General features: G+C 39.7%; 1 protein-coding gene across 3 annotated transcripts in view; it reads right to left on the bottom strand.

Annotated features, from left to right (window-relative positions):
• Positions 1-1,475: 1,475 nt before the first annotated feature.
• Positions 1,476-26,668, bottom strand: part of zgc:66447 (SLAIN motif-containing protein-like) — a 38,758-nt gene continuing 13,565 nt past the window's right edge. Inside the window, exons 3-8 of one of the 3 annotated variants that reach the window (XM_068047605.1) lie at positions 18,437-18,586; positions 9,342-9,482; positions 8,834-9,139; positions 8,305-8,442; positions 5,318-5,642; positions 1,476-3,897 (exon numbers count right to left, since the gene is read on the bottom strand). In XM_068047605.1, coding sequence (XP_067903706.1) covers positions 3,831-3,897; positions 5,318-5,642; positions 8,305-8,442; positions 8,834-9,139; positions 9,342-9,482; positions 18,437-18,586 — 1,127 coding nt within the window. In that variant the 3' untranslated portion in view covers positions 1,476-3,830. The remainder of the gene's footprint in view (positions 3,898-5,317; positions 5,643-8,304; positions 8,443-8,833; positions 9,140-9,341; positions 9,483-18,436; positions 18,587-26,668) is intronic. The other 2 variants (XM_068047606.1, XM_068047607.1) reach the window with 2 other exon arrangements.

Here is a 26,668-nt window from a genome sequence, read left to right as displayed (position 1 = left end):
ATCAAAATACAGTGGTCAGGTACAGAAAAAAAAATCCAAAAGGCTAATGGAATGTTTGCTTTATATTCTGGCCTCTAGCTACGAAGGCTAAGTTTTTCTATAGCTCTACAAAGCCCTAGATAGACCACATCTGGAGTGCAGGCTACAGTTTTGGGTACAACACCTTAGGAAGCCTTGGAAGTATAAGCATAGACTCAACAACTCACATTCATAGCACTTTTAATGTATTAACATGTTCCAAAGCAGTTCATAGGAACATTAAACAAAATTGGACACTGTGCCATAAGATATTAGGAGTGGTGGCCAAAAGCTTGGTCAAAGAGGGAAATTTAAAGGAGTATCTTAAAGGGTGAAGAGGTAGAGATGTTGAGGGGAAACGGGAGATAAATCCAGAGTTCAAAGCTTAGGCAGCTGAAGGCACAGGCATTAGTAGAGGAACAAAGCAAAATAGGGGATGTGCAAGAGGGTAGAAGAATTGGAAGAGTGCAGAGATTCCCAAGGGTTGTAGGGCTGGAGGAGGTTACAGATAGGAAGGGGTAAAGCCATGGAGGGATGCGAACACAAGGATGAGAATTTTAGTATTGAGGCATTGCCAGATGAGGAGCCAATGTAGATCAGCAAGCACCTGGGTAATGGGTGAATGAGACATGGTGCAAGTTAGGACAAAGGCAATAGAGTTTTGGGATGAGCTGAAGTTTATGGAGGGTAGAAGATGGAGGCTGGTAGGACTACACTGGAATAGTCATCATTTACCCAAATGTTACCAGGGCTCCAAGGATTAGATTATAAAAAGGGGAGATAAAAATAGATTAGCTTTCCCTGGAATATAGAAGTTTAAGGGCAATTTGATTGGGGATTTTAGGATTTTGAAAGGAATCGATAGGGTAGACAAACTTTTCCAGCTGGTAAAGGAGTCCAGCTTAAAGGGGACATAATCTTAAACTTACAGCCAGGCTATTCAGGGAAGTTAGGAAACACCTCACACAAAGGGTGGTAGAAATGTGGAACTCTATCCCACAAAAGGCAGTAGATGCTAGCTTAATTAATAATTGTAAATGAGATATTGATTTTTGCTAGCCAAGGGTATCAAGGGGTGGATCAAGGAGGATAACAGCAGCAATGTCATGGGAACACCATACCATCATGGACATATTGCCATTTCTTTATTAATGCTGGGTCAATATCCTGGAAGATCCTGTAGCAGTTCAAGGAAAAAGGCCCACAAGCCTCGCAATGGCAACTAGAGACGTGGGCAATAAATGCAGCATTATCAGCAGTGACTGGAGAACAAATGGGAAAAGTTATTTTGCTTTCTGTATATTAATGATAACACTTTTTCAATGCCCCCCATTGTTATATGGCAATTAGCTTAGATCTTGAGAATATCAATATTTGAGGGGTTCAATTGAGGTTTTTTTTTAAAAAAAAGGTGAAAGTCATTGCTGTAAATAAAGTTTTAAAAAAAAGGACTCAAATTTTAATTTAAAAAATTTCATTTAACTAAGAAAGTCAAGTGGAATGCCTTTTACACTTATTGACATTTACCCAATCGATGCCAGCAAAGTGAATAAAAACACATACATGACTTAATGCTAGCATACAAATGAAAATAAACAGACTTTTAAACGCTTCTATCTTATAAAGACTCCGCAATACACGAGTTCAAAGATTCTTCAGTGACGTCCTTTAAGAACTAAAATACAAAATGAAAACAAAGCTGGTTGGGTAAATCAGCTGCTTGGGAATGGCAACAGTAAAATTTACATCACAGCATAGACCTTACTACTAACTCACAGGGAGGATCAGTTGCATAAGAAACATTACTCCAGCCAGTTTGCTACTAACCATCACACAATTTTAATATTTTTCCTCAGCTCCAAGGAAATAGAGTGCAATGAGGCATTCTACCCTTCAAATCTGGCTAGGAAAATTGTATATGAATGGGTCACACTGACTAAATTAAAGTCAGTATTTATCAGTTTAGAATTACAACATGCTATAGACTCCAGCAGCACATTATTTTCCTTTCCACCAAGCTGATTCTTTAGCAGTTTAAGCTTTTCAGAGTGGTGGCACCTTTGCCCAGCTGCAGCAACTTGTCTGTTTGATTACTTGCCAAGTTCATTAATGACTCAGTTACAAGTCAAGTGTGCAGTACTTTTAATGAGATGAGATGACATTTTCAGCATTTCATTATGCATCCCCAATTTTAACAACCAGCTTCTTAAGTGAATTGGCCATGGGGCACAGGAGGCAACAAATGATTACCCAGTGGAAGAACCACTCACAATGAAATTCCTTTGCATATGCAGCAACTAAATGTTAAGACATTGCCCGGGGGTGGGCAGCAAAGGGGAAGGGTGTTGGTGACAGGGTAGAGCTCAAATATTGTATCTTTAACCAGGAAAAAAAAACAACTTTGGTTGATGCCAAATTAACAGTCCAATAAATGATCAAATAGAATCCATTTCAGGTATGCAACCAATTCAATATTTGCCAAACAAAGCAAACTTGGATATTAATGTTAGACTGTCATACTGTCATCTAAAGTGGTACTGGTTAATGACTTGAATTATTTAAATAAATTGAAAATTTCATGCTGAAACAGTAAGACTGATGGGTTGAGTTTCTCTGTCTTTCCCACCCCTTCATTCTTAGACTTTACAAGCATCGTCCCCACTAGTCTTCCAACTTCATTTCCAGGTGGCAAGTGAGTGTGATAGTCAATTTCCCTTTGGGTTGAAAGCACTCCAGATAATCAGAAATTCAGGTACAAATGTGAAACATCTTCCATCTCGGTGCAGTAAGGGTCTCTGCAATAAGAAAGGTAGTTAACTTGCCTGCTGTGCCAAAAAAAACTACCAGCAGCTGGGAAGCATGAAAGAATAACCAACATTGATTGATCACCTCCACCACAAAACACAGGATATAATAAGTCATTAAGCCCCCACTTCTGTCACGCAGTAAATTTACAAGCCCCTGAAATTGTTAAGGGGGACAGTAGTTTAATGCTTTTGAAACATCTTGGTACTTACTGTACCATGTCTCTGCTAATTAATGGTGTCTTTCAAACTTTCACTTCTTCACACTTGGACATTTATCTACATACCTTAAGGAAGTGGTCAACAGTTTAATTAAACATTGCAAGGATATCAGATACTCTTCAATCTTGTAAGAGTTAAGGAATGTTCGCAGTTGTTCCAGTACAATGCAACAAACACTTTAACAAAGTCCTGCTGTTCATACAACATATCCTAGCTAACTGCAACACTAATGTATAAAAAAAAAAGCTATGACTTTTGTGAAACAATCTTTACATAAATTGAGCCTCAGAATAGAACTGAACAAAGGAATATTCAAATACTGGGCAACTACAGACACCTCCAAGCACGCCCCAGTTATTTTGCCTTCTTCTGTTATACACTTTCATTTTTTTTTTAAATGAAGTTTTGGATGATAAAGCATCAAGACAAACTGTGATTGGTTTTGCTATTTAAAGGTTTTGATTGTTACATAATTTTACCTCATGTTCAGTCAGTTTAGAATTTGAGTTTGCAATGCCTAAATATGTAAACTATCAAATTTAAAGGTACCTAATGGCACAACCTGGCTTTATACGATTGAGCTGATGATGCAACCAACAGGAACCCAGGAGTCAGAAACCTGGCACAGATGGCCACGAACATTTAAAACCAGTCTTTACAAAATATTGTTCCATTGCTGGAAACTGGACATTTTTCCCCCATGTTTGATTTAAATTGGACTTCTGCCCAGCCAGCTGGGCTCGCACTTCATCAGGTGCCAGCAGTTTGTTAATCTTTGGGCTTTCCTCAGTAACAGCCTTCTTTCCACTTGTCTTCTGTCACAGTGCTGTGTGTCTTCGGTAGTTGCAGAGTCCTAATAACAGAGTAGTTCAGTTAGTTCCAATCATATTAAAACCGAACAGAAAAGCAAGCTCACAAAACAAAAACAAAAAAATTAAAGCAGCTAATCTGGCTTCAATAAACAAAAATGCCCAGTATATTGTAGAAATCTACTGGTTGTCAGTCCCCAAGCAGCTTCTTACTGGCACAAATCCACTACCCCCCACCCCTTTCCCAATTACATGTAGGATAATCTTTCCTTTCCTTGCATCTTTAATCATTTTACTGTATTTTAACTGCCTGCCTATCTGGATATTCTCCAATTACCCTGCCTCTTATTTTGCATTCTTTGCCATTTTTAATTTTCTGATTTTTAAAAATAATTTGTATGATTTATTTTTAGTGGCCAATAATGGGTCAGAACTAAAAAAAGGTAGGAAAAGAGGGAAAACAACTAAGCACATTGTAAGTTATAAGATCAGTATTAATTTGATTAAGTACTTTTTACTTGTACATTAGTGTTTTGGCAGGTAAAACTTCCATGTGATTATTTTCTTAAGAGCCCCATGTCTGCTTGGATGGAGCACCTTCTGAAATCTGGTTACAATGTGAAGCAACATCATTATTCCTACAGAAAAAATATGGCAGTACTTTGGCAGACCATCGACAGACTGCTTGGACACAAATGATTCCTCTTATTTAAGCATCTAGGTCTAGGAGGCTGCATCTCAAGAATCTCCAGCTGGGGTAATGTGGAAAAACTACAATTGACATGTTCTCTAAGAATTCACATCATGCTCTGTATAACAGTACTCCTGGGTACCTTAGTTATTTTTGATCAAGACAGATGAAAATGCTTTACTTTTAACTATTTTAAATTAAAAAGGGACACAAGGACATGTCAAGGATAAATCAAATTGAGAGAATTGGGGCAAGCCACAGGTTGCCCTATTCATCGGAGAACAGTTGAAACTCTATACATGTTAAATAGCCTGCAACACCATCAAGGTTCACATATGAACAGCCAGGGTAGAGAACACCTGGCGCCAATATAACAAAAGAGGCAATCCTATTCGAGAGAATATTGGTGTTTAAAGAAAATACCCTAACAAATTTGAGTTAGTCACTAAACCATATATTTGGGGAGATTATTTGGAACATTGTCTGTTCAAACAGAAGTCTCACATCTTTAACAAGACGATCCTTTCCTATTCTTATTCCCAAGGACCAAGATGTTTAGCACGTAGCTGCACAACCTTTAAATATGCTTAAAAGGTTCCTGATCAGATAGCATCAGAAAATGCAAGGACAGTCATAATAAAGGAAAGCAAGTCAAGAGCTAAATTAACTTCAATCATGAGATCTGCACAAATTCACAACACTTAAAAGGAACTCCCAAGAACATTTACCATTCTTTTATTTTTGAACTGAAATCACCAATATTTTAGACTTGCCTCCTTGTTGTCTGTAAAAGTTTGCTCTTGGAAACTGTGGCAGTGCAAGTGCCAGTAACTCGTGACTTCGTCGGGGTGCTCCTAGGTACAGGAGCTGAGCTAGAGGATCTTCCAGTTGAGGCAATGCTAGTTGAAGTGCTTGAACAAGTGGGAGACTGGATTCTACGAACATTGCTCCCAGAACCTGGGTATCCTGTGGTTTTCATTGGATGCCTCTGCATCAATGGAGAGTTACTGTTAGCAATAGCTTTCACTGGCTGTCTGTTTGAGAGTGGAATCTGACTGCTGTTACCAGTAGTATACCTGAGCTTACCAGTAGATGGACCTAAACAAAATGAGAAAAGAAATGACCAATGCACTCTCATTGTTCTTCTTAGGAGCATTTTTTTATTTTTTATTTATTTAGAGATACAGCACTGAAATGGGCCCTTCGGCCCACCAAGTCTGTGCCGACCATCAACCACCCATTTATACTCATCCTACATTAATCCCATATTTCTACCACATCCCCACCTTCCCTCAACTCCCCTACCACCTACCTATACTAGGGGCAACTTATGATGGCCAATTTACCTATCAACCTGCAAGTCTTTAGCTGTGGGAGGAAACCGGAGTACCCGGCAAAAACCCACGCAGTCACAGGGAGAACTTGCAAACTCCGCACAGGCAGTACCCAGAATTGAACCCGGGTCGCTGGAGCCGTGAGCTGCGGTGCTAACCACTGCGCCGCCCAGTAGTATGAAGGGTAAATCATGTTTGACTAATTTGCTAGAGTTCTTCGAAGATGTAACAAGCAAAGTGGATAATGGGGATCTTCCACGTACCTTTTGAATGTGACTGCTAAATTTAAAATGTGGATTGAAGTACCAAGAAATTTTCAAGAAAGGTGAATAGCATTACCACAAATTCCCACCATAAATAGGGTAAACATATAGCTGAATGGGTACAGCTCTAGTAATAAACTTAGTAGATAAGCATGTGTAATAAATTTAATAGATAAGCATGTGCCGCTCTAGCATAAGTTAAAACTTCTAGAAAATTTACCATAGTAGGGTCCCTTGCAATTACTTTTTTGCTACAATTTGCAAGTCTAAAAATTGTTGTATGCTTTACACGCATCTTTCTTGCTAAAACTAAGAAAAGTACAACTCATAGCCTCTCCTTTAAAAATTAAAATTCACCTTGAACAAACAGATTTGCAAAGTATGAAGTTAAAATGCAGAGAAATGAACAAGAACAAAATTCTCAATTCAGTTGAACAACTGATTTTAGTGCACTCAAGGTGCATGAAGGTGGTCAGTACTGGGGAACAGAACACTTCTTCTACTTTCTGTTACTAAGTCAATATCAAGTAGCCCAGGTCAGCTGCAGTTGGATGCGGATGTGCAGCTGTTTCTATATTCCAGAAAAGAGGGGCTGCTTTTAAATTGGAGTGGGTGTCTTTCTTTACCTGGCTACCCGAGGGCAATGGAGAGTAGTCTGCTGAGGATACTTTTTCCATTCCTAGGCAGCACAGCTCATATAGACAACTTGACAGTGACAGATTGAATCTGCATTCTCCCACTCTGTGGCACTTCGTGTACAACTATTTTGCTGTTTTTAGATATAGTTTGTCTTAGCAGCAAGTGCTGCTGGCATCTGATATACTGACTTGAATGTTACTTAAGTAGGCTGTGAGGGAGCTGAATTTATCAGTCCAAATCAGCTACTGATTCATGGCTGGTTCAGTGGATGTGGCTTCACAGCACAACACTGTCCATAACACAGGATGAAAGGTCATCGGCCTGAAACGTTAACTCTTACTCTCTCCAAAGACATTACCGGACCTGCTGAGTATTTCCATCATTTTGTTATAATAATGCAGAGATTTATTTATACTGTAGTTAAAGACTATCAAGGGTTGTCAAAAGCTTTTCTTTCTCCATATCAATTACACTTCTGCTCATCTTTGAAACCTATTCACACATTACTGTAGGGTTAGTATAAATGGGTGGTTGTTAGTCGACACAGACTCGGTGGGCCGAAGGGCCTATTTCAGTGCTGTATCTCTAAATATAAATAAATATAATACATTTGCAGTTGGTCTACTTCAGCAGCAGCTTCCTTCACATTTCTTGCCTCAAGACTACACAGCCTTCATTTCTCTTGGCGGAATGGTCAAATAGTAGCATCTTTATCTCTTCCATGATACCCATTAACAGTCATTTTCCTCCAACAAGGAGGAATTTATTTTCAATCTGTCAACCCATCCAGCAGTTGCCTCTTATAGCCTTTGGGTCCCATCTACTCTTTCCCCAATTTGTTGACATTGTTTGCCTCACTATTTGCACTGATCTTAAGGAATTGTGACAGGAAATCCATCTCACCATGGTTATACATGTGAACACTACATTCAGACCCAAGTTTCCAGGTCAGTTGGCACAGAGTCTTACTTTGTATCCCCCCAGGCTCATTTAACTATTGGACCACAATAAAGGATGATGACAATTTAGTCCTAGAACAAAGACCTACTCCATCAGTGAGGGGGACATTCTCAGAATCCTTTCCAATTGCTGGATGTGAATTTTGTCAGCACCAAATCTATTATCTCGAGGAAAGGAAAACTCAAGAGTTTGGTTGCAGGAACAGCAGACGACATCAAATCTGATGCCAAAGCCGTACAATCTAAATTCCTTCAGATATCCAAATCCCACAGGGTGTGAGACCACAAATGTTGCTCAAAATCGATTGATGGCCCTGTGATTTTTCTTTTAAAGTTAGGCTGGCCGTTGTTACTTACTGTTATTGAAAGCAAGACATGAACGGAAACCTCTTTTGATGTTTAATATTACATTGAAATTTTCAATGAAAACAGAAAGCAAGGGAGTTTAACATACCATACATTTGTTCTGGGTTTTCACATCTGAAAAAACTGAAGATTGAAGCATGGCATTGGTGATCAGTTAAAGGTTTTCCCTACTGCTCAGAATAGATCTAATGTAACATACCAGCTGGAGACTGCTGCAACCGTGAAATTCGACTGCTGGGAATTTGCAGATTAGATTCAAAGCTTCGACTGTTTCTGCCAGAGTCAGAACAGCGAATCCCAGACTTGGCCAGGTTGGGCATACTACGGCGCATTTCCTCTAATGAAGTGAAACAAGACTGTTAGCCAATCTAACCTACGTGCAACTTCAGTTCAAAACTATGCGGTTGATTCTAATGCTCTCAGGGAAACTAGGAATGGGCAATAAATACTATCTTGTTACTGATGCCCACATTCCAAGAACAAAAAAATTGCTTTGCACATGCAACATAAAAGAACTCAGGGTAGAAGATAAACACTTTATACACAAAATAATTTAAAAGTGTGGGTGTTTAAAACAAAGTATGCATATCTAAAATACGATTCACTGAAATGACAAGTTCAATGTAGAAAGAACTGTACTAAACGTAATGGAAATTTTTCACTCCTTAAAATAAAAACTGCAGGAACGTCTCACTTAATTTAACCATAGATTAAAACTCATATGGTACCTTGATTCTTCGTGTAACTCATGAGCTCAGACACACGACCCTGCAAACAGCGTCGTGAAGGCCGAACTCTGCCTGCAGTGGCTGCTCCTCTAACTGGAGACTGAGATCGAGGTGAATTCCGTGGAGAAGGAGAGTATCTGTGCACACTGTGTTGGGGTAAAGAGTAATCATATTCATCTTCATCATCCAGACTATAAGTGTCAAACTCCTGATCACTGTAAGTACCTCGCCTGAGGGAATTTAGAGAGGCACTGGAGCTACGGCGGGAAGCTGATGCTGAACTGGAGGCATAATCCTGACGAAGACCTTTACAAAGAAAGCACAAGATTTTCATAAGCGCGTACGGTTTTATTTCTCCCCTTCAACAAACTGCAATCTCGAAAGGACATCCAGACAACCATTCATACCTGATGCAACGCACCAAATCTGCCACAGCCAGCTGTCCCACTTCAGACACATTATACAATGAAAATAAGTTAATGTTGTGCTACTTCATATTTCCACTTACTTTCTTCCTGTAATCGAGCCATGATCTGGACATCGGTCAGATCTTGCAATTTATACCCCATGGAGATAGAGTCATCAGAGGTGCTTAACTCACTGTCAATGGATGACTGGGAACTCAGTGTTGAGTGAATGGTTGGATAGCCTTCAGGAGAGATGGATAGAACAAACATGAAAAGTAATTAGCCGACAGAAGGCAGTGTTACAGGAAACAAACAGAAGTAGTCAAATCCAATGGTTGGATATTAGGCAGATGCAAATACACAGTCAGGTGCTTAGTTTTGCTACATTACTTTGCTAGCAGCACATGCAAACAAAAAGATATTATAACAGTGCTTTAACTCAACTTCAGCCCGATACCACTGCCATGCTGGCCCAACCAAACAGTGTCTTTTCAAATTAGCCTTTAAAACCATTAGAAATAATTAACACTGCAAATTCATTAAAAACCTAAGCTGTGAAACATATAGAAATGATCAACAAGGCCATTCTATAAATGGCACATTGGACTCCTTGTACTTTTTAAAACCAGAATGAGATTTACAATAAAAAGGTAAATATATTGAAACATGTGCATTGGATGGTGCAATGGGTTAGAAGCTTGCCTTTCGCTATGGAGATCGGAGTTCAAGTTGAAACCTGGACTGGTGAGAAATGTTTTCTCCACCTGCAAGACTTCCATTTGAAATGAGCATGGACCATTGAAATCCATTTGGGCGAGAACCAAGAGAATAAACTGCGGCTACCTGGGCAAGCTCAGCCAGGATGGCTGGTGTAAGCTATAAGCGACAAAACAAAAGTCACAAATCATAGCAGGAGGAGCAGGAGAGACTCAGGTTTGTAGAGCTAAAGGATATTATTTTCTGCTCATCCAGTACTGGATGTTAGACAAACTCTGACAATTTAGAGACAGTGAAGGAGTTGAGCCAAGTCATAAAGATGCAGGCTGAATGCTGTCATGAGCTGGGAAATTGACACTCTTTTTGGACAATGTTGCAAGGGATAGCATGTAGATGAGAAATAGGAAAGAAGGGCCAAGGATAGATCCTTGAAGGACACCAGAAGCAACAGTGCGGAAGCAGGAACAGCAACTGTTGCAGGTAATTCTTTGGCTGTGACTGGATGGATAAGAATTGGATCAGCTGATGCAGTCCCACCCAGCTGGATGATGGTGGAGAGGTGTTAGGTGGTGGTGGCATGGCCAACCATGTCGAAGGCTACAGACAGATTGAGGAGGACGAAGAAGGATATGGCCATTGTCAGTCAAACAGCAAACTCATAAATGACATCCTAAGAGCCGTTTTGGTACTGTGATAGCAGTGGAAGCCTAACTGGAGGAATTCAAACAGAGTTCCAGGAAAGATGAACATGAATTTAGGAGGAGACAATATGGTCCAGGACTTGAGAGAAAAGGGAGGGAGTTTACTAGGATGGACAGGTCAAAGGTTTTTTCTTTTTGAGGAGGGGGTGATAGTGGCAGATTTGAAGGAGAGGACGACAGTACTGGACAAAAGGGAACAATTAACATGTAAGTCAGGAGGGGAGGTCAGCAGTTTAGTGGGAATAGGGTCAAGAAAGCGAGTAGAGTCTCATTAACGAGATAAGTTTGGATAGGACATGAAGGGATATGGGACAGAAACTAGAGAAAGATCAATAACTTCAAGAGGAGGTTGGATGGCAACGCGAGAGAAAGAGACTTGCAGGGCTATGGGGATCGAGCAGGGGAGCGGGACTGACTGCATAGTTCCTTGGAGCCAGCATAGACTCAAAGGGCTGAATGGCCTCCTTGTGCACTCTAAATGACTCTACTGCAACAGAGTAGAGGGAGCTAGATCTTCCATCCAGCATGTGCACTCTTGGTGTACCAAATGTGATTTGTTACCTCTACTAAAATCACGAGCACACGGATTATAAACTAAACACTATGACAAAGACTTCTTATGCACTTCAGAATGCTACAATCTGATAGAGTATTACTTCACAATATTTCAGCCATTATCTTGGACCGACATCAACTACAAAAAGTCAGCTCGTTAACCATATCTAGAAGAACAGTTCTATCCATGGCCTACTATGTTAACAGCAAATACAAGTGGAGCACAAAGTTCAACTACATGGATTATTCGTAAATTAGATCTAGAATTAAAAATGTAAATCAAATCAAAAGACACTCATTTTATACAGATGCATGTTTAAGATAGAGGCTATTAGATTTTATTTCCAGCAACATTTAACTGAGCCTGGCGAAAGTTTTTGTAACATCTTTCAAAATCCTCTGCCTGCATCCCAGCCTCTAGCTTTTTATTTTGTTTTGTTCACAAACAGGGATCAAATTACTTTCCAAAACAATGGATATGGCATTTCGCAATTACTTAGATAAGTTAATGAATTACTTGTTTAGTCTTTCCTCTAATATTTTAATCCTTGTATTTTGAAAAGAAAACTTGAGAATACACTGCTTAATGAAAATAAATCAACACAAGTAACTTTTCCACCCAAAATACTGTGCGACAAAAATGGAGACATCACTCAGATAAGAAGAATGGAAATGTGGGCGAATTATTGGAGGGCTATCACCCATAAAGCTACCTTAGCAAAAAGTAAGTAACTTGGGGACAAAAATGGGGGGAAAAAAAATTCTCAATGAAAGTCTGGTCCAAGTATAGTACCCACCTCAATTGAATCAGGCCAAAATTTCACTAGGTATGGTCTTCCTTGTTGGAATGCTTGGATAAATACAACAATAAATTGATCATAAAATCTACTCTGGCATCACTTGCAGTATGACATCACAGCGGTATCTGGATCTAAGGGGTTCTAGGTCCTAACCTCAAGTAGCTGGAGTGAGATCCTAGAACCTCTGTCCCAATTATTACCCACTTTTAAAATAAAAAGAAACTTGTGAATGTTGGTCAAAGACTGAACTGGACTCTGCTATGTCGGTTTAGCCACAGATCATCAATACCAAGACTCACATGTGAAGAATGGATACATTGATTAATTGTTGTTGGATGATATGACCATACTACAAATAAAAGTAACACCTTTAGAAGAGGAAGTGTGATACCATAAGATCAAATATTGAAAAGCTCTCATTTTCAAATTTTCCTTTATATTAGAAAGACAGTTCAAAAATCTCACCGGGTAGTGTGGAGAGACAAGATTTCAAAATAAGGTTAAGTATAAATGCCTTATCTCATACCAATACCCTGTCCTTTCGCTTTGTTTCAAGACTAATTTTGTTGTAAAAGTGCAATCTTAAGGCACTTTCTTCATTAATTACAAAAAAACACAGAACATTTAGCACACCGCAGGTCAGACAGGATACCCACCCACACCACTCTTAATGTCAACATCAGAATAGCAAACCTTATTGCAACTGTACAAGATTTTAAGTTTACTTCCACAGCCATCCTTGAACATAAGGGCAAGTAATATTCTACTACCCCTTCAAATGTAACTCAAATTTGCTTTTAATGCATAGACCACTGAAGAGCAAGTACACATCTATAATTAAAATAACTGAAATGAGACAGCATTCTGCCATTTTTAAATCCAATGTCTAATTTTGAGACAATATATATCTAATGTGTTATCAATATTCAACACTTTAAATAGTTGAGCACAGAATTACTCAAACCACAAATGCCTACATTCAATTCTTAATCTGGAAGTTGACATGACTTAATTGATCCCCAAAAGAGAATAGCAATGGAGACAGCATATATCGTATTAGAGTCCCTGACCATGTGAGTACTATTTTGTTCATTAGTCCATATTCCCAATGAGAAATTATATGTTGACATCTGGTAAGGACAGGATAGGATTCAGAAATAATGCCAAGGTCAAAACAGCATTTCTGATATTCACCACCTGGGCTTTCACTGAATAAATAGGTCAGCCGAATAAGGTACATCAGGACAGCCACGGAACCACGCATGAGTTAGTACCTTCAGGAAAGACTGGGAAATAACTGCTGCAGCAGCACAGGTCCTGCTTTTGATGAGCTTCTGGATTGTTAGGACCAAGGCAGGAGTAATGCACTGTTAATTCAGTCCCACTACTCCACAGGTCATAGCATATCAAATAAAGTTTCCCACCTAACAAAGACTAGCCAAATTAAACACTCCAGAATAAAGCACAACAAACCAGGTTTCTTTATTTTTTTTTATTCATTCATTGGATGTAGGCGTCGCTGGTCAGGCCAGCATTTATTGCCCATCCCTAATTGCCCTTGAGAAAGTGGTGGTGAGCTGCCTTCTTGAACCGCTGCAGTCCATTTGGGGTAGGTAGACCCACAGTGCTGTTAGGAAGGGAGTTCCAGGATTTTGACCCAGCGACAGTGAAGGAACGGCGATATAGTTCCAAGTCAGGATGGTGTGTGACTTGGAGGGGAACTTGCAGGTGGTGATATTCCCATGTATTTGCTGCCCTTGTCCTTCTAGTTTGTAGAGGTCGCGGGTTTGGAAGATGCTGTCTAAGGAGCCTTGGTGCATTGCTGCAGTGCATCTTGTAGATGGTACACACTGCTGCCGCTGTGCATTGGTGGTGGAGGAAGTGAATGTTTGTGGATGGTGTGCCAATCAAGCGGGCTGCTTTGTCCTGGATGGTGTAGAACTTCTTGAGTGTTGTTGGAGCTGCACCCATCCAGGCAAATGGAGAGTATTCCATCACACTCCTGACTTGCGCCTTGTAGATGGTGGACAGGCTTTGGGGAGTCAGGAGGTGAGTTACTCGCCACAGGATTCCTAGCCTCTGACCTGCTCTTGTAGTCACGGTATTTATATGGCTACTCCAGTTCAGTTTCTGGTCAATGGTAGCCCCGAGGATGTTGATAGTGGGGGATTCAGCGATGGTAATGCTGTTGAATGTCATGGGGAGATGGTTAGATTCTCTCTTGTTGGAGGTGGTCATTGCCCGGCACTTGTGTGGCGCGAATGTTACTTAAACATTAAACTATTTATTAGAAAAAAAAAGGTCTTAACTACTAACAAGATAAATACATGAAAAAACCCATATTTCCTTAACCCTCATGCAGCCACATACATTCAAAAAGAAACAGTTAACCAGTTTCAAAATGGGATTTTGGATTATAACTGTTTCTTAGGAATAGAAGGAATAATAAAAATAATTGAGGTTCATGTTCTAGTAGGATATTTTTGGTACGATGAGGCGTCCCAGGGTCGAATATTCGAATGCCACTCAGTCTCTCCAGGCGAGACTGAAGAACAGTCTGTAATGGGTAGGTGTTCATGGAAATTTAACTGCAGCAGGTATCACATAGGTCTTCCATCAGGGGTGTAGCAACAGGTCTGCCTGGGTTTTGAAGCAGCAGTCTAGCAGAAGAAGAATTAAGATTTCAGGAGTTTCTTAGAACACAGGAGGCAGCAGGAATCTCACTGGAAGTATAAATTCTTCAGAGATTGGAGGCAACAGCAATCTGCTACCTTTCAAATGCAGGATTTCTTTTCAAGAGAAGAGAGTCTCCTTTACAGAGAGGTAGCACTTTTCTGGGTTCTTTTGCTACAGGCAGGTCAAGAAAAGATCTTAAATGTCTGCTCTTTCTCCAATTCACAGGCTTTTAAAAGGATCCAAAGTGAAAAAAGAGCCTTCCTGAACATGGTCACATGTCCAGACAGTGTCTCACCCTGATCACAAACTGTTCTAAGAAAGGTCAAGCCCCTGTGATTTCCTTGAAACTGCTGACCTTCCTGTCCTTTTACAAGTTTAACTTCCTTTCAAAACATCCATAAAATTCAACTATGCTCTGAACTTCCTTTCAAAACATTGCTGGATTCCAATTATTTTTGCAGGTGTCTTTCACTGAGCAACATCCTTTTTTCAGTTTTTTTTTGGAACATATAGAAGTCCAAGATTTTAGTACAAAAATAAAATCTTTTGTGACAGGAAGAAAAAATTAAGTGTACAGGACAAAATAGCATGCTCCATAGGAACAGCAGGAAACAATTCTCTCTAGCAAGTAAATATTTACATTTAATAATGTTTTGGAAAGACACAGGAAATTAACAAGTACATCAGACATACAAGGTTTTGACAAAGAATTTTTCATCTGAATGGTTAAAAGTTCACTCATCACCTGGATAAACAGTGCATTGCCTCAAAGAGAATGTATAGCAGAAATTTAACTGGGGTTTTCAATTTAGAAAAAAATACATGCTCCTTATGGTAAAAAAGTATTAATGACCAAGTACTCAACAATACTTGCACCAAAATAGCTATCAAAATAAGTTGAATCTCAGTTTGCCTAAAAAGAAAAGTGAGAGGGAGGTAGAAGAACAAATATGTAGGCAAATTTCTGAGTGCAAAAACTATAGGGCAATAATAGTTGGGGGATTTCAGCTACCCGAATATCAACTGGGATACAAACAGTGTGAAGGGCAGAGGGGACAAAATTCTTGTACTGCGTTTGAGAACTTTTTAGCCAGCACGCAACAAGCCCAATGAGAGGGGGCACAATTCTAGATTTAGTCTTCAGTAATGAAGTTGGGCAAGTGGAGGAAGTAACTGTGGGTGACCATTTTGGAGATAATGACCGTAATACAGTACGTTTTAACATAATCATGGAAAAGGACAAAGATAAAACAGCAGCAAGAGTTCTAAATTGGAGGAAGGCGAATTTTAAGAAGCTGAGAGGTGACCTGGCGAAAATGGACTGGATAAAGCTACTTGAAAGAAAATCAGTGGCAAACGAGTGGGAGGCATTCAAAAGCGAAATTCTACAGGCACAGTGTAGGCATGTCCCCACAAAAATAAAGGATGGTACTGCCAAATATAGAGCCCCTTGGTTATCTAGAAGCTTACAGGGCAAGTTAAAGCAGAAAAAGAGAGCTTATAATGATCAGAAAAATCTTAATATTTTAGAAAGCCTAGAGGAGTATAGAAAGTGCAGGGGTGAAGTAAAGAAATTAGAAAAGCAAAGAGAGGTCATGAAAAATTATTGGCAGGTAAAAAAAATCAAGGAAAGCCCAAAGATGTTTTATCAGTACATTAATAGCAAGAGGATAACTAAAGAAAGGGTAGGGCCCATCAGAAATGTACAAGGGAACTTATGCGTAGATGCAGAAGATGTGGGCAGGGTTCTTTGAGTTTTTTTGTCTGTCTTCACAAAGGAGAGGGCTGATGTAGACATTGTAGTTAAAGAGTGTGAAGTATTAGATACGATAAGAATAATGAGAAGGGAAATACTAGAAGGTCCAACATCCTTAAAAGTGGATAAAATCGCCAGGGCCGGATGGATTGCATCCTAGGCTGTTAAAGGAAGCCAGGGAGGAAATAGCGGATGCGCTGAGGATCATCTTCAAATCCTCAAGAAAGGTACCAGATGATTTGAGGTCTGCACACGTTGTTTAAAAAGGGTGCAAGGGATAGGCCAAATAATTATAGGCTAGTCAGTCTGACCTCGGTGGTGGGTAAATAGTTAAAAATCTATTCTGAGGTACAGGATAAACTGCCACTTAAAAAGGCACAGATTAATCAGGGATAGTTAGCATGGATTGCTTAAGGGAAGGTCATGTCTTACTAACTTAATTGAGTCTTTTGAGGAATTAACAAGAAGGATTGATGAGGGAAGTGCACTGAATGTGCTTTACACGGATTTTACCAAGGCATTTAACAAGGTCCCACAAGGCAGACTGGCCAGTAAAATGAAAGCCCATGGGATACAGGGGAATGTGGCAGGTTGGATCCAGAATTGGCTCAGGGACAGGAAACAAAGGGTAGTAGTCGACAGATGTATTTGTGAATGGAAAGTTGTTTCTAGTGGCGTTCCACAGTGCTCAGTGTTGGGTCCCTTACTGTTTGTGGTATATATTAATGATTTGGACTTAAATGTGGGAGGCACGATTGGAAAATTTGCAGATGACACAAAAAATTTGCCATGTAGTTGATAGTGAAGAGGACAGCCATAGACTCCAGAAAGATATCAATGGTTTGGCTGAGTGGGCGAAAAAGTGGCATATGGAATTCAATCCAGCCAAGTGTGAGATAATGCATTTGGGAAGGGCAAATAAAGCGAGGGAATATACAATAAATGGGAGGATACTGAGAGGGGTAGAAGTGAGACACCTTGGAGTGCATGTCCACAGGTCCCTGAAGATAGCAGGACAGGTAGATAGAGTGGTGAAGGCAGCATATAGAATGCTTTCCTTTATTGGCCGAGGTATAGAATTCAAAAGCAGGGATGTGATGCTGGAACTGTATAAAATACTGGTTAGGCCACAGTTGGAGTACTGCATACAGTTCTGGTCACCACATTACAGAAAGGACATAATTTCTCTGGAGACAGTACTGAGGGGATTTACAAGAATGTTGCCAGGGCTCAAAAGATGCAGCTATGAGGAAAGACTGGATAGGCTAGCATTGTTTTCCTTAGAACAGAGGAAGCTGAGGGGTGACTTAATAGAAATATACAAAATTATGAGTGGTCTAGATATAGAAGGACGGACCCGTTTCCCCTAGCAAAGGGGTCAATTATCAGGGGGCACAGATTTAAGGTGAGTGGTAGAAGGATCAGAGGGGACACAAGGAAAAACTTTTTGACCTAGAGGGTGGTGGGTGTTTGGAATTCACTGCCAGGAACGGCAGTTGAGGCAGAAACCCTCAATTCTTTTAAAAGATACCTGGACATGCACCTGAAGTGCTGTCGCCGGCAAGGCTATGGACCAGGTGCTGAAAAGTAGGATTAGACTGGGTGGCTAGATTTTCAGCCAGCACGGATGCAACAGGCTGAATGGCCTCCCTCTGTGCGGTAATTTTTCTATGGTTCCAAGTCCTGACTGCTAACCAATGCTGGTATAGTCTGCCCTCTTGAGTTTCTAAATTAAGACTCAGATTTTCTGTTTTGAAAGAAATAGAATATGCAATTGTCCTAGGACTAATAGACCAGTGAGTTTTCATGAAAGCCATGCAGCTAACCAAAAAGCAATGCCCATCATGCATTTTTCAAATCTTACACTGATGAAACCTGGAAGAAGCTCCAACAGAACATGCATCAGTCTGTACAAAAGGAAAAAAAGCATTGTTAACAGTTTAAAATGCTTTATAAAATCTACACTTCATTAATGGACAGGTGTACCATACCTGAACTGCCATAGGTTAGTACTGGTTTAGTAGACGTTTTGAGGAAACCGGAAGAGTTTAAGAGATTGCTACACGAAGTGACATCTGTATTGGAGCTATAAGTACAGGCTGAAGAAAACGGAGTGCAATAGATGTTTCTCCATCTGTTGGCTAGAATGGAAAAGCAGAAATGCATGCACAATTAGACACAAATGCAACTGGCACGAAGGTTGCATCGACATTGTACTTCAAAATGTAACCTGGCTCTGTGCACATCTAGTTTTAGGTTAGTGTGGATGTACTCACACTGTCTTTATGCTACAATGAGACAATTCATGATTTATGTGACAGGCTACACTTGATGAGCAATCTAGGGTTGCTCCTTACTTACAAGTTGAAGAAACATTGATCAAAACTGATTGTGGTCAGAAGCAGGTGGATTAACTCCAACCAGATTACTTCAGTGTTTCTAGTAAACTAATGAAACAAAATCTTCCCACCAAGTAACACATTTTAGAAGCTACATTCTATGGACCACTGGTACAAATACAGATTGGCTGAAATGGTAGCACTCAGTTAAAAGATTGTGAGCACTAATCCCACTCCAGGACTTTAGTGCACAATTTAAACTGACACTAGTGCAATATGGAAGCAGCACATTGAGGTGCTGTCCAAACAATGTTCTATTTGCATATGCCAGCAGACATTAAAAATCCTTTGGCACTAATAGAAAATGAGGCAGTTCTCCTGTTGTCCTGGCCAACATTATTCATTTAAAATCAACACCAAAAAAATATTAACTGGTCATATTTCTACTTGCAACTACTGTACAAACCAAAGCATGCCATGTTCACCTATATGATTGACACAGTGCTCCAAAAGTAATTCTAAGCACTTTGGAACATTTATGGAAGATTCAGAAAGGTCCAAGTTTTCCTTTATGTAAGGATCAGTCCGCTATATTTGCCTTCAAACCCAGGTAATTACACTCTACTGCATTTGTAGGTTGAACTGGAATTGTATTAGTGTTGCAGGGGTTTCAAAGACTATGTTAAAAAAGTTATAACTCATGCAAGAACTGATGTTGGACAAGCATTTTGACAGTTGAGGAACTGAGTTGTAGAGGTAGAGAAAAGCAACAACTTTTTCTGCATTCCTCATTGATTAATTCTTCTTGGATCAGGATGGTAAGCCTGTCAGCTCTCCTGCTGAATCGCTACCCTATAGATGAGTTATAACATTCCAAGTAAGTCTTCCAAATACACAATAAGTTGCAATTGGTGAAATAAATTTGGACTCAACAGCTTCAAGATGATATTCATCCATCCAAGCAATATAGAAAACTGCACAATTTAAAATCCAGGTAGAGGCGTTTTGTTTAAAGAAAAAGATTTACCTACAAATGTGAAATTACCATTTATGGTTTTATATTAAATTGACAATATCCCACACACTTGGATTTACTGCATTAGGGTAGTTAAAAAGCAACCTGAAACTACCCATTTGCTATATCAAGGCAGTTAAATGAATCTTTTATTTGCAGAATTTAAGAATATTGATGAGGAACCTTTCCTGTAAATCGTGGTACAATCGAGATTTTTTTTTTTAAAAACACCCTGCTGGCCTCTCCAAGTACATCAGGATAACAGTAACTCCTTCCCACCATCAAAACAATGGTAAAACACAGAAAAAGCAATCCCTCTTTGCTTTTGATATCTTGGACCCAAATAGCTAACTAGCACTTAATTTTTTGTACTCTGGGTGACTGATATCCCCTTTCCATCTGATCTTAAATAAAGCACATAACTAGAAGTTAAATAAAGGATATGGGAGGCAAACTCCGTATGATTAACCAAAAGGTTTGCTCTTAGCTGAAGACAGTTATCCTCCATACAGAGTGTTATTCACTCAATTAAATACAACTAAAGAAAATACATACAAGCACTTGCTCGATCAGAAAGCCAAGTCTTAAGCTGGGGCTCTAACAATTTGGAAGGCCCCTCTGGACTAATATCTTACTACATTTTCAACCCAACCTTCACCACAGTTACTCCAGACATAACCCAAGTTTAGACAGACAAAATCTATTATTTATTGGCTTTCACTATTCAGGTGAAAATTATACACATCTATTGTCAGGCTATATTGAAATAAGGGCGACAAACATTTGAATGAGATTTTATAGCTATCGTGAGCTTTGGTTTGTGGTAACCCTGGCTTGAGAAATTATTTCTGGGTGGGTGCGAGCAAGTATGTGTTGATGGAATTGGTTAAGTGTGGCAAAATGGCAGGGACAATTATTTGATACAATTATTATTTGAAAGCTGTTCGTTGTGCTAATAAAGATTTGCTAGTTTTGAAAAGGTTTTCAAAAAGCTGTCAGGGGAAAATTAGGAGAATACATTAACTTTCATTCTATTGACAAAGACTGTGCACTCCAGAGTTTCCACACAATCCAACTCAAGACTCAAGTAACAAACAGTTATAATGTTGCTACGAAACATGAATCCTAAACAAGGACTTTGTCATGGAACAAGATTGGTAGTTAGGCAGCTGCTTTTTTGATATATTTTCAGCATCTAAAAGGCAGATTTCAAGAAAATTAAGTGCTTATTCCTCGAATAGTGTTGAGTCCATCAGACGTATACCTGCCTTTTCAACTCAGGAGACAAACAATTCCCATTAGACTTTACATTCCATGACTATAAACCAGTCACAAGACCAGACTTTTGAAAAAAAATTTGTATTTATATCCCTCGGCCTATTTTTATACATGGGCAGCTTTGTGTAGCTTTTTCCAGAGTGAGAATTTTTGATTGTTAATTCTTTGGTGAAATAACCAGAAACTCTGTATTTTTTTTTTTTTAAAAAGTACTGTTGCAATTAAGATACCAATTTCACCACAAATATTTTGTGGGTTTCTGCTAGTTTATAAATATCTGTAATGGAATGCAATATCTATGTAGGACTGTTGCATGTTTGGTAACTACACCTAATGAGCTGGTAATCTTCTACCTTATACTTGAACAAATACAAACTATTACATTTCCCCCACTACAAAAAAAAGTGCGCAGTGCAAGAATCCAAGCCATAGTAGTATATGGTATTGAAACTCCCTTCAATACATTAGAGGGCATTCATGCCACAATAAATTTTGAAAATATATTTTGTCCATTGAATGCCAAATCAACTTTCATTTTTACACATTGTTTTGAAATTCACCTTGTAGGCTACTCTTGCGCAGATTATGCATATCCAAAGCTGAATTTTCTGTGTTAGATTTTTTCAGATCCAATCAATGCTGGGGCCTCAGCTACTTACACTCTATATTAATGACTTATCTAATTGAGGTATACAAGATGATTAAGGGGATTGACAAAGTAGACGTAGAGAGGATGTTTCCTCTTGTGGGGCAATCTAGAATGAGAGGTCATTGTTTTAGGATAAGGGGTAGCAGATTTAAAAAAAGAGATGAGGAGAAATTACTTCTCTCAAAGGGTCAGGAGTCTGTGGAATTCACTATCCCAGAGTGCGGTGGATTGAGTAAATTTGAGAATATAGACAGATTTTTAATTAGTAATGGGTTGAAGAGTTATGGAGAACGGGTAGGAAAGTGGAGTGGAGGCCCAGATGAGATCAGTCATGATCGTATTGAATGGCAGAGCAGGCTCGAGGGGCTGAATTGCCTACTCCTGCTCCTAGTTCTTAGATACGTTACTCTGTCATAATGCAAAGCTCAGTGAAAAGGTAAGCTGCAGGGAGGATGTAGAGAGGCTGCAAAGATATGTAGACAGGTTAAGCGAGTGGGCAACAAGATGGCAAATGGAGTATAATGTAGGAAAGTGTGAAGTTGGTGACTTTGGTAGTAAAAATAGAAAAGCAGAATTTTTTTTTTTATAAAACAGGTGTGAAACTGGCAAGTGCTGATGTTTAAAAGAGACTTGGGGGGTACTTGTACAAGGAACGCACAAAGTTAACATGCAGGTGCAGCTGGCTATTAGGAAGGCAAATGGCATGTTGGCCTTTATTGCAAGGGGATTGGAGTACAAGAATAAAGAAGTCTTACTAAAATTGTACAGGGCTTTGGTGAGACCGCACCTGGAATACAGTGTGCAGTTTTGGTCTCCACATTCCAGAAAGGATATACTTGAACTGGAGGCAGTGCAGCAAAGATTTACTAGATTGGTCCTTGGGATGAAGGGGTTGTCCTATGATGAGAGACTGAGTAAATTGGGCCTATATTCTCTGGAGTTTAGAAGAATGAAAGGCGATCTGATTGAGACATACAAGATTCTGAAAGGGTTTGATGGGGTAGAAGCTGAGAGATTGTTCCCACTATTCAGGGAATCTAGAACATGGGGACACAGGCTCAGGATTAGGGGTCAATCATTTAGGACTGAGATGAGGAGAAATTACTGCACTCAAAGAGTTGTGAACCTTTGGAATGCTCTACCCCAGAAGGTTGTGGATGCTCCATCATGGAGCACATTTAAAGCTGGGATAGATATATTTTTAGTCTTGCAGGGAATCAAGGTATATGGGAAGCAGGCAGGAAAGTCGAATTGAAGCCCAAGATCAGCCATGATCATACTGAACAGCGGAGCAGGCTCGATGGGCCATATGGTGTACTTCTTCTCCCGTTTCTTGTATTCAACTAAAGTAGCTCTTGCCTAGTTGTTTTGAATATTCTACACAGATATTTATATATTTGCGACAGAGACAAATACACTGGAGTTATACTCGAGGCAGTGGTTCAACTTTAGCCCAGATTAATGAGATAAGCCTCCTTCGCCAGATGCTAGTCGCCCTTGTGAAATAATTCACAATCCTGGTGGCTACAGGCTCACAGCAAAAAACAACCTAGAGTGGCATGTGCAGTGTTTTAAAAAAATTATAATCTCACTGCTGCAATAAGATGCTATCTGAGTTTAGATTTAAGACACCTTTGTGACAGAGGAAGAAGGTGCCTTTCGTGCGACTACATACCTGGGAACACACCATGCCGACACTTAAATGGGAAATTATTCCATTCTCAAAAAATGGCATTCCCACTTTGAGCCCTCATTGCACACATAGAAAAGTTCAGACGTCTTGTCACAATTTTCTGTTCACAAATGGACAAAAATATTGTAGACAGCATTCCTGCACTTTCCCAGCATGCATTGGTACTTTGCAAGATTTATAATGACCAGAATATACTCAACATGTAGTCAATCCAGAAAGCTTAAAAAGATTATACTGTCATTCGAGTTAGAAGTAGCAAGTGCAACTCCTACACCATTTTAACAGTTACACTCAAACACAGTGAAGTAATTTTCATTACAACTGAATCTTACCTTTTTCAGAACCATATGTACACTTACTATAGACTGCACTATTGATCCGTGCATCTGGAAGCTTGCAAGCCTATAAAACTGAATTTTATTCAAAGAAGCAAATCTTACTGACAGACAGAACAGTTATATACTTATTCAATTAGATCAGTAACTAGAGTCCATTATCTTCAGAACATTTTAGACATAGGATTAGATCTTCCTATCAGAAAAATCTGTGAAAGGAAAATGATTAAAAAACAGACTAAAACACAATGGTAATACTAGGCTCAAGTACAGTAACCAACTAACCAAATCACAAGAACACAAGAAATAGGAGCAGGATAGGCCACATGGCCCATCAAGCCTGCTCCGCCTCACAGCTCCAGCAACCCAGGTTCAGTTCTGGGTACTGCCTGTGTGGAGTTTGCAAGTTCTCCCTAAGTCTGCGTGTGTTTCCGCCGGGTGCTCCGGTTTCCTCCCACAGCCAAAGACTTGCAGGTTGATAGGTAAATTGGTCATTGTAAATTGCCCCTAGTGTAGGTAGGTGGCAGGAGAATGGTGGGGATGTGGTAGGGAATATGGAATTAATGTAGGATTAGTATAAATGGGTGGTTGTTGGTCGGCACAGACTCAGTGGGCCGAAGGGCCCATTTCAGTGCTGTATCTCTAAATAAATAAAATACGATCACAGCTGACCGTGGGCTTCAACTCCACTTCGCCACTCGTCATATCCCTCGATTTCCTGAGATACCAAAACAAAAATCAGTCTTTTCCAGCCTCAAGTGTATTCAACCATGGAGCATCCAGAACCCTCTGGGGTAGAGAATTCCAAGGACTCAGAACTCTTTGAGTAAAGTAATTTCTCCTCATCTCAGCCCTAAATGATCGAGCCCTTATCCTGAGACTGCCCCAGCGTTCTAGATTCCTCGACCAGGAGAAATAATCTCTCAGTACCCTCTCCGGCCCCTTCAGAATCTTCAGAGATCGCCTCTCATTCTTGTAAACTCCAGGAGAATATAGGCTGAGTAAACTTGTCATATCATAGGCCAATCACCTCATCCCAGGGACCAATTTAGTTAACCTTTGCTGTACTGCTTCCAATGTAAGTGTATTCTTTCTTAAATGTGGAAACCGAAACTGCAGTACTCCAGATATAGTCTCACCAAAACCCTGTACAATTGCAGCAAGACTTCTTTATTCCTGTACTCCAATCCTCTTACAATAAAGGCCAACATGCCATTTGCCTTCCTAATTGCTTGCTGTACCTGCATGCTAACATTCTGCAAGTACAAGTACACCCAAGTCTCTTTGAACATCAGCACTTAACAAGCTGCACACCTTTTAAAAAATTATGCTTTTCTGTTCTTACTACCAAAAAGTGAATAACTTCCCTACATTATACTCCATCTGCTATCTTGTTGTCCACTTACTTAATCCATCTATATCTCTTTGCAGACTCTGTCCTCCCCACAGCTTACTATTCCACCTACCTTTGTATCATCAGAAAACTTCAATACATGACTCTGTTTCTTCATCCAAGTAATTAATATAGATTGTAAATAGCTGAGGCCCCAGCACTGATCCTTGCGGCACTCCACTATTTACTGCCTGCCAACTTGAAAATCCACAGTTTATGCCCACTCTTTGCTTCCTGTCCATGAACCAATCCTCTATCCATGCTAATATATTACCCCCAACTCCATGAGCCATTATCTTGTCTATTAACCTTGTGTGGCACCTTATCAAATGCCTTTTGGGAATCCACGCAGACTACATTTACTGGTTCCCTTTTATCTACCCTACAAGTTACATCCAAAATACTAAAATTTGTCAAACAAGATTTCCCTTTAGTAAAACCATGTTGACTTGTTCTAATCATACTGTACTTTTCTAAGTGCATTGTTAAGGCTTCCTTAATAATAGATTCCAACATTTTCCCCCAACGACTGATGTTCAGCTAACTGTCCTGTAGTTCTGTTTTCTCTCTCCCTCCTTTCTTGAAAAGCGGTGTAACATTTGCCAACTTCCAATCCGATGGGACCATTCCAGAATCAAAGGAATTTTGAAAAATAGCTAGCGCATCCACCATCTCTGCAGCTATCTCTTTCAGAGCCATAGGGTGTAGGCCATCAGGTCCTGGGGATTTGTCAGATTTCAGTCCCTTAAGTTTCAGCAATACTTTCTTCTCTGCTGATATTAATTTCCTCACTCTTTTTAGCCCCTAGGTTAGTGTCTATTTCTGGTATGAAAACTGGTGTCTTCTACTGTGAAGACAGACAAAATATTTGTTCAATGCCTCTGCCATTTCCTCATTCCCCCATGATAATTTCTCCTGTCTCTGCTTCTAAAGGGACCAACATTTACTTCAGCTACTCTCTTCCTTTTTATATACCTATAAAAGCTCTTACAATCTGTTTTTATATTACTGGCTAGTTTACTCTCATATTCTGCGTTCAACTAACTTGATTTGAGTCTTTTGATGAGGCAATGGAGAAGCTTAATGAGGGTAATGCGGTTGATTTGGCATATCGGGACTTCCAAAAAGAGCCAAACAGACTTGCCAGCAAAGTTGAAGCCCATGGAATAAACGGGATAGCGGCAGCATGGATACAAAATTGGCTAAGTGACAGGAAACAGTGGTGATGAACAGTTGTTCTCTCAGGCTGGAAGAAGTTATAAAGCGGGGTTCCCCAGGGGTCAATACTAGAACCACTGCCTTTCTTGATCTCCATTACATGACCTGAGTTTGGGTGCACAGGACACGATTTCAATTTTTTTTTTAATATATTTGCTCATGGGATGTGTGCTGAGGTCCAAGCACTGATGTTCGCGGTACTCCACTAGTTGTACTCTGAAATCCTGTTGATTCCTACTGTTTTCTATCCGTTATCCAACCCTAAAGCCATGCAACTATATTATGCCCAATCTCAAGAGACCT

Source organism: Heterodontus francisci, chromosome 15, assembly GCF_036365525.1.
Source record: "Heterodontus francisci isolate sHetFra1 chromosome 15, sHetFra1.hap1, whole genome shotgun sequence".
Lineage (NCBI taxonomy): Eukaryota > Metazoa > Chordata > Chondrichthyes > Heterodontiformes > Heterodontidae > Heterodontus > Heterodontus francisci.
This window is presented reverse-complemented; position numbering and strand designations above follow the sequence as displayed.